The 13,486-nt window shown below is 31.9% G+C and overlaps 1 protein-coding gene across 1 annotated transcript; it reads right to left on the bottom strand.

The window, feature by feature from the left end:
• Nucleotides 1-5,386: 5,386 nt before the first annotated feature.
• On the bottom strand, nt 5,387-9,744 carry LOC132757199 (uncharacterized). The gene is made up of 2 exons (XM_060748405.1): nt 9,583-9,744; nt 5,387-9,253 (listed from the first exon to the last, which is right to left on the bottom strand). Exon 2 carries the CDS (start codon nt 9,205-9,207, stop codon nt 7,561-7,563), a length of 1,647 nt encoding a protein of 548 aa, XP_060604388.1. The 5' UTR covers nt 9,208-9,253; nt 9,583-9,744; the 3' UTR covers nt 5,387-7,560.
• Between the last annotated feature and the right edge of the window lie 3,742 nt (nt 9,745-13,486).

The following is a 13,486-nucleotide window of genomic DNA, read 5'->3' as shown; positions in this document are numbered from 1 at the left end:
AGTCAAACTCATCCATATTCTTAGTGAAGATTTTTTATGACATTAACAATTAGGTAGATAAGACTTTGGGCAATAATTAATCATGTTGTTTTTGTAGTTGTCAAGTTTAGAGGGAATATTTATTTGCTATTTTGGAAGAATAGGACCTGTATATATTTATAGTTACCCTTTATTTTCTCACTGTGATATGTTTGATTTAATGCTTAAACATTATATATGATTATATATGAATTATGTTTGAAGAATAATGTTATTACATTATATCATTAAACTGTGTATGTGAACTTTGCTTTAACTGAGTAAATTTGAAAACATGGGTTTTGTTTATTTGATTTATCAGTTTGTCCCAAAATGTAGTAGCATAGATTTTAGTATTTGTCAAATTATATATGTAGTACAGCAATATAACGTGCATGGTTTATAACAATATAATTGCGGTTATTGGCCTACTAAAGCTTTGTAACGCAGAGGTGTTGACAAAATGTAATGGACAGAAAACTATCTTTGTTTTCTTAACGTGTTTACTTCATACTTGCAATATATGTTTCTGGTCATAAGCCACATCATATGTGACAGGTTTCCTAAGTCTAGCACCAAAATTATCAGAATTATCCCTCTAGAATTTGGACCTTTCATAAAGAAATGTTTTTAGTCCCCTACAGGTTTACCGGAGGGGACTTTAGCTTTACCCTCTGTCCATCCGTCTGTCTGTCCGTCTGTCCACAAAACTGGATCCCGCGATAACACAAAAAGTACTGGAAATATTTTTATGAAACTTGATATATGGATAGATGGCACAGTATGAAGATTATGCACGTCTTTTTCTTTTCTTCCTATGTTGACAATTCTGGTTGCTATGACAACAAATAGACTGAAAATATGGCAAATTTAACACATAAACTGGATCTAGTGATAATGCAAAAAGTACTGAAAATATTTTTTAGAAACTTGAAATATGGGTAGATGGCAGTCTGGAGATGATGCACATCATTTTAATCTATAGGGGGTATATTAAGAGCTGTCCTGTTTAACAAACGTTGGCAACCTCGTCAATATTTCTGATTCTAGTTTTTAGGCTTTTTCTCTATAAGTTCTTTATTTCTTAAGGTATTATTTCAAACTTCAAATATAAGTGTCTGGTCATCAACCACATCATATGTGACAATATTTACAACTCTAGCACAAAAATTATCAGAATTGCCTCCCTTGAACTAAGAATTTTTATGATTTTTTTTAAATAACTTCTTTATTTCTTAATGTATCTTCTTCAAACTTCATATATATGTTTGTTATTATCACTCAAATCATTTGTAAGAAGGTTCAATACTCTAGCAAGACTATTTCCAGAATAATGTCCCCCTTGAACTTAGATTTTCTTCGAGAAATTGATATATTTTATTCCAACTTCCATACATGTTTCTTATCATCACCTACATCATATGTAGCAAGGTCCATAATTCTAGCACCTATATTATTAGAATTATCATCCTTGAACTTAGAAGAATTTTCATGAAGATTTTCATGCAAGGATAGTTGTAAAATCAAGGAACATCTGGTTCTAACATGTCTAAGGATGTTGAAAAACAAATGTGATAAATCAACGTCTGCTGGTAAATCTATTGCGTCCGAGGGGCGTAAAAGTGAGTCTCGTGGTGAAGTGTCCACTCAGAAAACTCCCGAGAAAATTAACGATGCAGTTATCGAAATTTTGCAAGAACTGAACGCAAATGTTACGAAACAAGGTTCTAAACTAGAAAATCTATCTAAGAGAGTTGATGATTTGTATGAATATGATGAAAATGACTATTATTATCCTGACGACTATTGTAATGACATGTGTTTTCTGACAATCACAGCGTTGTGTCAAATGAAAGTGATTCCCGCTCATCTGTTCATGAAGATTCTCAGCCACCACGTAAGAACAAGTTAGTATGACCTAATAGAATCCCGCTTATAAACTAGACTTACCTTGGGTCGACGTTTGGTTGGGATTCTATGTAGTCATACAGCAACTAGATTAATCAAATACCCGCACATCCGTCCCTGAATATTTGTGACACATAATACATGTATTACATTTTGCATTTATATTTCATTTTATTTGAGGGAAAAATTATTTTGCTTTATGTTTGAAATACTGAATATTCTCGTTCACGGTATGCGCACATCTCATTTTATCCCTCTAGTTGCTGTATGGCTCCATAGAATCCCAACCAAACGTCGACTCAACGTAAGTCTAGTTTATTTGGGGGGGGGGGGGGGGTAACATTGTATCCTTTAGTCTAGTTTTAATCTAACCAACAGACCAACACACTAACCCTCAAACTTCATTTGTGGGAGTATAATTATTCCCCTTTATGAACTTTTTCTAAATCATGAAACGACTATCAGTCCTTTTTCCACTACATCTCATGTATATAATGGCTAATACACTCAATAAAATTATGAAATACACACATAATTATAAGAGTATGCATAACAAATTTCAAAATAAAGGGATATGTAAGGGAAGACAAACCAAAATATAATTTAAATGGTTATTTTGGGAATATCAACAATTTCTTTTTATCACAAAAAAGTAAGCAAAATTGCAACAATGTAAAGTACATCTGGTATACATTAAATACTCCATATGCTGTAAGCTTTACAAATAGTATATTAGAACTATACTATAAAATTGAAATGTTTGTCACAAAGTAATATTAAAAAAAGCAATGATGATAAGTTTTGATAAGTTTATTTCAATATTCCATTGGACCAAATGGCCCATGAGGATAAACAGATACATGATACATGACAAGACAGTGTAAAGCATATACATACAATAACATGTGTAAATGGAGAAGGTATACAAAAAATTGTATATCATCAATTAAAATGAACATCAGAACAAAAGGACAATCAAATTTATCTAATGTTAAATAAATTACCACTGTCTAGCAAAACTTACAGAGAAGTGAACTTCATACATTGTATTGAATTAATTTGATAAGATACATGTATATTTATATTCATATTTGCTTGAGTATGTATATGCTGTTCTTGTCGAATCAAAATACAAGAACAACATAACCATTTGTCGGTAAGTTTAGATATAGAATCAATTAACTGTATCATATAAAATTTTATTTATACTTGTTCGAGTACGTGTATGTTGTTCTTGCCGAAACAAAACACAAGAACAACATAACTATTAGTCAGTAAATTTAGCTATAGGGAGTGGTTCGATTTAAAAAGGGACGCACAATCTTAAGAATCATTTAGCTATACATTTACAAATATATATCCTTTATATATCTTCTAAACTAAAGCATTCACTAATTCAAAATTATTAAGCATAATAATTTAACTATGCATTTACATATATATTATTGACATAATTATCCATTTCACAAAAATTTCACTTATTCAAAACAAAATAAATATAATTAACTTAACAATAATGACTACTAATTATTTGTGTATAATCTTTCTTTTCTTAGTGTAAAAGCATTGTTTACAAATTTTCCTAATTTACGTAATGTGCATACATTTTCAGAATTTAATAATTCAATGAATTTTGGCATATTTGGACGTCTCCAGTAATAAGGCGGTATCAGACTTTTTCTTAAATCATTATATACATTGCATTCTAATATGAAATGGTATTCGTCTTCTAAGACATTACATGAAAAACATTTTCTATCATTTAAAGGTGTACTATTTGGTTTAGTCCATCTACCTGATTCTATATGCAATCTATGAGATGATACTCTTAGCCTAGTGAGATCTTTACAAAACCGTTCAACATTGATAATATTTAGATATGGTTGAAACTTAAAAACAGAAATATGTCTATAAAATAGAGCTCTACTAGAGTTATCTAATCTACTTGACCAGTTTTGTACAAATTGGTCTTTCAAACGTTGTTTCACATAGTATAAAAACAGGTCAGTATTACCAACACTTTGCATTAACCAAGCATTATAAAAACCTAATGTACATAAAAGATTTTTCACTAATGAACACCAATTTGTTTTATTTGGGTAATTTTAACAATCATTTTTTAATAAATTATAAACTTTGTTGACAAATTTATTCTCATTTGTATGTAATATTTTAACCCAGTATCTAATAATGTTATAGTATCGTATTGTCTTGAAAGATATTCTACCGAGTTCACCATATATAAAATCATTCTGAGTTGTTTTTTTAACACCTAACGTACGTTTACAAAATTGCATATGTACTCTTTCAATTGCATTACCATGTATAAAACCCCAGACTTCGCTGCTATAATTGAGTATAGGACTAACTAGTTTATCAAAAAGATCAAATCTGTGTAAAGTAGAAATATTAACAAATTTATATAGGTTTTTGTTCATTTTAAATATTGCTTTCAACGCTTGTCCAGCAATGGTATTTTGAGCTTCTGCAAAGGACCCCCCTGATGTGAAAACAATCCCTAAATACGTAAATTTGCTAACTATATCAATACAATTTTCTTTGTAATAAAAATTCAAATTTCTAGGCAGTATCCCCCCCCCTTTCTAAATATCATTATTTTCGTCTTAGATGTGTTCACTGAAAGTTTCCATCTATCACAATAATCTGCTAAAACATTTAAACCTTTTTGTAGTTCGTCTTTACTATTTGCAAGAATAACAATATCATCAGCATATAAGATTAAGAACATTTTAAACATATCAACATCAATACCTTCAATATCACTTTTTATAAATTCATCTTCAAGGTCATTCAGAAACATGGAAAAGAGAAAGGGAGATAAACACTCTCCTTGTTTTACACCAAGTAAACATTCGTATGGGTCACTTAATCTATTACAATATTTTACCCTTGCTTTAACTGTCGTGTACATAGATTTTATAATATTTAGAATGTTTCCACGTAGTCCCAGTTTTATCAATTTATACCATAAATTATCATGAACAATATAGTCAAACGCTTTAGTAAAGTCTATGAAAGCACAAAAGAGTTGTCGACCCTGATTAAGCATGTGAGAAATAAGGCCGTGCAGAACAAAAATATTATCCGTTGTTCCCATATTTTGCCTAAAGCCTGCTTGCGCTTCTACATATACACCATACATCTCAGCCCAACTATTCAACCTATTATTTAGTACACGAGTAAAAATTTTACTTAAGACATTGAGTAAAGTTATACCTCTATAATTACTAACTTCGTTTACACTACCTTTTTTATGTAATGGTATAACGTATCCCTCTGACCAACTTTCCGGAAAATATCCCTGAGAGAAAATTTTATTGAATAATAAAACTAAAGATGGCAAAAGAATGTGTTTACCGTGTATAAAAAATTCATTCAGTAGTGCATCTGGACCGCCACTACGACGATGAATACGTTTGCTACTATCTGACAAAAGAAATTCAGTTTAAAAAAGTCAAAATGAATACTGAATAACAAAACAGTGGATCAACATAAAAACTTGTACATAAAATAAACTGATAGAAATTTTATTCTTAAAAACCGTTGATAAATGAAATTAAATGATGCTTTTACTTAGCCAAACACTAAAATCCTTGCAAAATATGGTTAATACAATGATGATTGTATACTGAATGTGTGTTTCAATAAGGAAATTATTTCAAATTTCATTGAAGTTCATTGTGTTATTGAATTATGACCCTTTGTTACATAGAAATAGCCTTTTAACAAATCATTAAGTTACTGGGCCAAATATTTTTCTCTTTGTAAATCATTTATTCATCTTGTTAGGTTTTTATCAAAACTAATATAAATCTATATTGGTCAGTGGTGACTGCATAAAGAATCTTAATTTTTGTTTGAAACGTCATTATATTTCAGGACGTCCTTTTGCTTAACATAGCTCAATTTTGTGGCCTGTTCTTCTTGTAATTCTAAATAACTCTGTTATAATATGCAAGCGCACACAATAAATGAAAGCAGAAAATGGTTATAATTATTATACAATGACAAAGTTGTGCAAATGTATTTTTGGCATGTCTGGTACTTTAATTGATAATCCAAAACTCGATGAATAGCTCAAGGCCATTCATTATCACTTAATCTCCTTTGCTTGGTTGGTTTTTATATTTGATGAAAACACACTGAGTGCGCGTGACTATTCAACTAAAACCTGTTACATATAAACTTTATGCAATCTGGTTTTAGTGTAGCGTAGCGCTGAAAATAAATCATTATACCAAAAATACGACAAAGTTATTTGATCGACGTAAAAACGAATGTACCATTATATATGATCATGACTGGGCCAAAAATCAAACGATGAAAACAATCTTTAAATATATGACTGAGCAGAAAATAAATTATTTTTAATCATTCGAGTCGTTGTCCAGAGCAACTTGTAAATCCGGGTTGTTGTCTTTAAAGGCAACATGCTCGGGCACATTAAAATGATACATTTAAACCATTACTTCAGATACATTTAATCCATTACTTTATATAGAACCCCCCTCCCCTTTTAAGGCTTCAAATAGTGAAAAAATGTCCTATTTGGACTCGAAACACTTGTTTTCGTTTGAGAGATATTGTAAAAAAAGATAATTTTTTCGGCGCCGTCCCCTATCAAAAAGATACATCATTCGCTAAAATTTGCCTCAGGTCTATCTTAAGGTAACGTGTAAGCAACTCTTATCTAATTCTATTGAGAAGTTGCAGCACTTCGAAATCGGTTTTGATGAAAAAAAAGTCAACGCAAAATAGTGATTTTTGGCAATTTTGTGATGTCCCCTCGTTGCCGTGTTAAGAGGCAATTTAAGATTGAGCATGCCGTTGCCAGTAAACATTTGTGCCAAATTTGATCACTATTAAATTAAAGCATTTTTTATAGTTTCATAGCAATTTGAAATTGTAACAGGAGTCTTTTCGAAGAAACAGTCATTTTTTAAGTAAATGCTCATTCAGTAATGGGTTAATTAATATAGATTTATTTACAAAAATGTTCGTTGGAAATTCTAGTAAAGATTATTCTCAAAATAAAAAAGATTGTAAATAAGTATTGATTGTAAATAAGTGTTAAGTCCACAGCAGTCTACAAAGCACGGTCAAAATAGATGCAATAAATTCGTTGAAATAGGAAAGCTAAGAAAGATAGATACTCCATACATACTGTACATTATGTTCTAACAAATAAGTAGTATTACATTATTTTGCTTACTTAAAGATGTCAATATAACTTAATGTATAACTATTCTTTCATATAAAGTGTCACTTATACAAACATTAAAAAAACTTATGCTTTTACATCCAGCATTAAACTAGTTACCACTTTTACAGGTACACACATGTCCCTCAAAAATAAACACGTGACAGTGTGACATGTCATTTAATTTGTTAAGCTTAAGTTTAACCAGACGATATGTTTATACTAGAATGGTGCCTAAAGTACCTTACAAATATAAAGTTTGACTCATAACACCAAATTTACTTGTCCACTAAACGTCGACGTCAGTCAACCAAACTTCTTATTACGAAAACTTTATCTATCTTTGTTTTGTGCTTTTAATGCATTATAAAAGGATAGTTTCTTGTATGCATTTGATTTCGAATGTTTTGATTTTAGTATTTTTTTCTCATACCCACGTATAAACATCCTTTCTCTGTATGCTTATCAATTGCGATACTCAAAGGCCCATATACATCTTTCGATCCAAGGAGGATTCCGATTTTTGTTAAGTTCGAGGTTAATTGAAAAATATTGTTTGAATACATGCCAGCAACAAAAACCGTCCCATGTTCATCTATCGCTAATCCTCTTGGACGATTTAGTTCCTCGTCCTTAAAGACAGCTCCAATTCTACCATCGGAATGAATTTTCACCACCGCATCTCTATGTGCGTCAGAAACATAGAGCGATTCTTCGTCCAAGCTTAGAATTATATATCGTGGACTCATAAACAACTTATTTCCCAAACAGTCTCTATCCAATAATCGAACTACTTTACCAGTTTCATTTAGTATAGTGATTTTGCTTGTTGGTTCTTTATATGACACATACAGACAACATTGACTTTTACTGTATGCCAGACTGCAGCAATCTTTTTCAACTTCTATGTCTTTTTTTCTATCGACAAATTCTGAGTTAATAATGTCAAACAATTTGATTTTCCCATCAAGCGGTAGAGCTACTGCTATTCCAGCCCCATTTATGGATACTGCACTCTTTGGACTTGATGACATAAATAATTGTGATAAAACATTTTGCTTGATCGGGTCAACCAACACAATGGCACTACACATGTATGCTACAACAACGAGTAGATCATCTTTGATTAATACATCATTCATATTTGTAGGATAAATCCATCTATAGTACAGATTAACATCAATATCGTTCTTATAACACGCTGTTTTTGTCAGGAAAGTTTCTGAGAACAATATGTTTCCAAAGTCTGATTTGTCAACTATGCGGCTTGGGTTTGCTTTGAATTCGTATGCCATAATTTCCGTTTGCTTCTTTAAGCATTCAAGACCCTTCTCTACTGGAGCAATACTCCGGTCCATGTTTTTGACGGCAATAAAGTTTGAGCAGCAGTTATCCGATTGAGAATCAACAGAACGTAACATGGTTTTCATTGACTGAACGTTGCACGACAGAGAATCTATCGACGGTTTAAACGTGTTTTCAATCTCATCACTTTTCTTCAGGAAATGACATTCAAGCTCTTTGATCTTACTTTCTAATTTTTGTCTGTGTTGTTTTATAGATTCTCGAATTTTATCTTTCCTTTTTGTCGTTAATTTATCGATTGTGTCTTCAATGTTTGCCAGTTTATCAGTTGCTTCAGCAAGTTTCGTGTCAACTTGTGTTTTCGATACCTTGTTTTCCCAAGCAACTTTGTAAAGAGATGTCCATGTTTTATTTCGACATCCGTCTTCGTGATAACAACCTTCGTTTGTTATACATTCTGCGCATGCGAAGTTATTACATTCCGTGCAAAAATACTTCATTTGTTTTATGTGATGCTTCAAACATTTCTCAAAACGTACATCCTGCGGCATTTCATCTTTACTTTTAGTTGAATGTTCAGGTTTATACTTAGCATGGTACAACAAACAGCAGTTACACAAATATTCACTGCAATCAACACAAAACCCATCGGCTTCAGCACGCTTTCCATTACTGTCACAATGTTCGCAAATATTAGGAATATACTCCTCTGACGATGTTGTTTCAATGTCAACATTTCCATCTAAATTTTCCATTTTCTTGATTTTAATTGATAGTGTTTCTGGTTTTCTTGTTCCCTGCCTATTAGTATAAATAGAATAGATTAACGAAATGTTCAAAGACTGTATGTAGCTTGAATCCATGCATTTCATAGCTGCAAACATGCAGATATCGCATTAATTACATTAACCAACCAATGTAAAAGTTTATAACACAACATCGATATTATGAAAATTGTTGTTAAAGAAGAAAAAAGACATTATGTATGGTGATATACAACCAATAATACGAGAGTAAGTTCAGTTTAATTCAGGGACATAGATAAATATTTTAGTGGAGGAAATGAATCGTAACTACATGTAGTTGGTGGAGAAAACACTACTGTTTAGTATGTGTAAAAAGTCACTTACTTTAGTTTATACTAATAATTTGAACAGCCTTTTGTTGTGTTTCCACAATAAACAATTGCATGATATTAAATTCACAACTTGAATTACTTGAGAAAAGACAAATCCTATTTTTTAATAAACACACAAGTGGTATGAAAATGCTTTAATGCACCCGTCCTTCGTGTTTTCTTTACGCATGCGTAAAGCTATCATCGGTAAAGTCTACTTTAACTCTATATGTAGGTATTGACTTTCTTCTAAAAAGTTCATAATAAGATGCATTTTTAAATCGCGTATTACATTGTAGATATGATCACATGTTCATACGTTACTCGTACAACGCTTTAAAACCCTGTTATTTACAATATATAAACGGCGACGGACTATTTAGAGTCGCTTAACTTTTATTTAGACTATTCATATGGACCTGCACATTATATACACAGGGGTGTAACAGTGTGCAGGGTTATATGGATTATTACATTAAAACTGTAAGAATTTCGTGACTCCCCATGTATCCACTATTTTAAGTTTTAACAAGATATCGATAACTTGATGTTTGTTTGAATACAGCCAGATAAACATTACTACGTAAACAAGTTTAAACAGAATTTCATTGTTTTTTTTTAAAAAAAAAGTCATTTTTTTACCCATGTTATCTTTTAGGGAGTTTTAAACGTTGTCAAATAGCGGAAAACAATCTACAGGTTAATTTAGCCGTGATGTATGTCTACGAAGTGAGCCAAGTGTCTGGGTACAATGTCAAACAAAATATTGCACTGTCGTTTGGTAACTTCGTGTTAAAAGAAAGATACGCTGCAGCTCATTATACATACATATAGGAACTTACTTTGTATCATGTTACAGCCTATTTTGCTGTAGGTTTAAACATACCTTATTATTATGGGCTGGGGATCGTCGGGTCTCATGTCAGTACTTTTAACCATGTAGTATACCCTGTGTGACATTGCCAAGACAATCTTCATGAACCTAAGATCATCCGAGTTAACAAATGCATTTGATAATAGTTCCAATCTGCTTTCTGAACAGAAATACCGCTCATAAAATGTTGACCTGTCAATATTAGCATTTGCATTTGCAGCGTGAATAGTAGAAACGCGTTATATTAATAGACAAGCTTACAGGCATTTTATAGACTTCCTTTGGCGCTGTTCAAGCATTGAAACAACATTATTAATGGTTTAAAGTCTTAGTAGACATGTAGATTGAAATTGTAACATTTTGGCATGAATTGTTAGACCAAATGGATATTATTTTTGTATTGACATCAATACATTTCTTGCTCATTTAATGTAGTTATACTTATATATTTTTATAACACATGAGTTTTTATTTTGTGATCACAATTTGTCCGTCTGTATGTTTTACTTTAAACGACATCTCCTCTACAAAGTTGTTCAAATAAAACCCCTGGGGTATAAATTGGCCCGCCCAAGGGGTTATTGAATTTCCCTATATGTAAAGAGTAAAAACGTACAGAAAATCTTTTAAAAAACCCTAAAGAGCAAGAGCTTAGATATTTAGCATGAGACATCTTCTAGTGAGTGTCTAGTGATTGTACTGGGCCAAAATTGGCCGCGCCCCAGGATGTCATTGATTTTCCTTATATGTACACATCTTTTGGAACTGTTGTTTTCCTGTTTTCCCTTAGCAATAGCAACCAGTAATGTTTATACACATGCACTATTTCAGAAACAAATTTTAACTTTTTAATATCAGTTTAAGTTAAGATTTTATACCTGCTTTTGTTGATAATTTAAAATATAACTTGTCCTTTGTCAGTTTTTATATTAAGGTGAGCGATTTCAGGGCCATCATGATCCTCTTGTTCAATTTTGTGATTAAACTGAAGGTAATTTTTGTAACAAGTTTATATAATAACAAGAGCTGTCAGTTGGACAACATGCTCGACTATTCTCCGTGCATGAAAGTTAAAAAGAGGAATGCTAATGTAAACTCTTCTATATTCAAAAAGGGCTATAATTATGTCAAATTCCATGTTGGAACAGTGAGGTCCTCTAATATTATCAAACAAGTGACCTATTTCCTTCAGTTGTTTTCGAGATACCAACTTTTAACACAAAGTTTAACGAGAGGTGATGAGGGTGTGAGAGAATAATTTAATTTATAATTTTCTTCTTTTTGAAAGTATATATTATTACCACATTATTGGACATAACTATCCTCTTAAATTACATAACAATGAGAAGAAAGGATTTATTAAAGACGCTTAAAAATCAAAATAAGTTCATAAGCGAAAGTCTCCAAAAAGTTTTAAAGATTTTTACAAATGAGTGATAAAAACCTAACATAACTAAACGAGATTGTAGTTATTTACGAAGGTTATTCAGGAAGTTCTGCCACGTGGTTCAGATTAGTAACTGCTACGTTTTATAAAGAATGTTTTTATTTCAAAACTACAAAGTATTCCCCTCGACAGAAATGTCCAGTTTCGAAAAATAGTATTTTGAAATATGTCACATCTTATAATCTCCGCTGCAAAGAGAACTCCTTGACAAATATATACTAGAAAGCCTTTCCTTAAGCCTGTAAGACTGAAAGAAGTCGCAGAGACTTCAGTCAGAAGAAAAAGGCGAATAGTTTACAACTGATCTATAGGAATTGCAGAAAATCGCATTCAACATCTTTGTACTAATAGTCCATTTTGCAATACAGGGCCGCTTTTTATCTTTTCGTAACTACTGTTTGTAATCGGATCTTTTTTAGGCGCAAACATACGCATCCAAGTTTCACGACCTGTCACAAGTTAGCAATAACCCGACTATCACAGTCTTTGTATGCTTTCAGAAAATCTTTGGCACACTTAAGTCATTGGTTTCTTTGCTCCTTGATGACCAAAATGGGGTACCAACCTAGCGCAAACCTTTCTTAGACCCAGACACTTGTTTATAATTCTGATATGCCAATACAACTACATCTTCTTTATTGATAATTATGCATCATGCTCTACTATAACTTTTACAGCAGCAATGCTTGCTTTGGTAACCGAGGTTGTAGGCCTACCTGAATTGTATTCATCTTTGACTGACCATTTCCCAGCTTTAAAAGCTTTGATCTACCTTAAGATTTAGCGCTTTGAAATAGCCGGTGGTTCATATACGTCAGATAATTCATTATGTATCTGCGTTGCAGTTATATCAAGACTATTGCAACATTTAATATAGTCTCGAACTTCAGTTTTGTTGCCTGTTGTACAATATGGTCTGTATATTTGTCAGTGTATATAGCCTTCCGAATTGAATTTAATACATGTAATCTATTTATCATATACCTGTTGAATTACGTACTTAAAATTCATTTATATCATCACTATAGCAAGTATATACTTCCGATGATTCTCTGTAACATGTATTCCAGCCTAAATATCTTACATGTCAAAACTTTCTTCAAAATTAGTTACTGTCACATCCCCTATGCGTGCTTTACTTAAGAAAGATGTAGAATTTGAGTTGAAAGATGCACAAAATCAGGTTTTTCAGAAAGTCAAAACTATTCTGTCATCTGTCCCTGTTGTTACATTCTTTGACCATATAAAACCGATTACTATACAATGTGATGCTTCGAAGGATGGGGTAGGGAGTGTTTATTCCAGGACGGGAAGCTCGACGTTTATGCTTTAAAAACGCTGACAAAAGCTAAAATAAACTATGCCCAAATTGAGAAAGAAATGTTAATTATAGGTTTTTTTCTTCATACAAGCATTTTCATCAGCATGTTTACAGTAATTATAAAGTAATTTCTGTAGAATCTGATCACAAGCCTATCTAATGTAGCATAGTTGTAGCATAGTTACAACGAATGTTACTACAGTTGCAGAAATATTTCTGACCTTTTGTCCAGAAACATATCCTGAATTATATAAGAAGATCTTGACCTACATATT

This window comes from Ruditapes philippinarum, unplaced genomic scaffold (genome assembly GCF_026571515.1).
Source record: "Ruditapes philippinarum isolate M1 unplaced genomic scaffold, ASM2657151v2 ctg5372_1_1_1_1, whole genome shotgun sequence".
Lineage (NCBI taxonomy): Eukaryota > Metazoa > Mollusca > Bivalvia > Venerida > Veneridae > Ruditapes > Ruditapes philippinarum.
The sequence above is the reverse complement of the archived record's forward strand: the minus strand, read 5'-3'. Positions and strand labels throughout refer to the sequence as shown.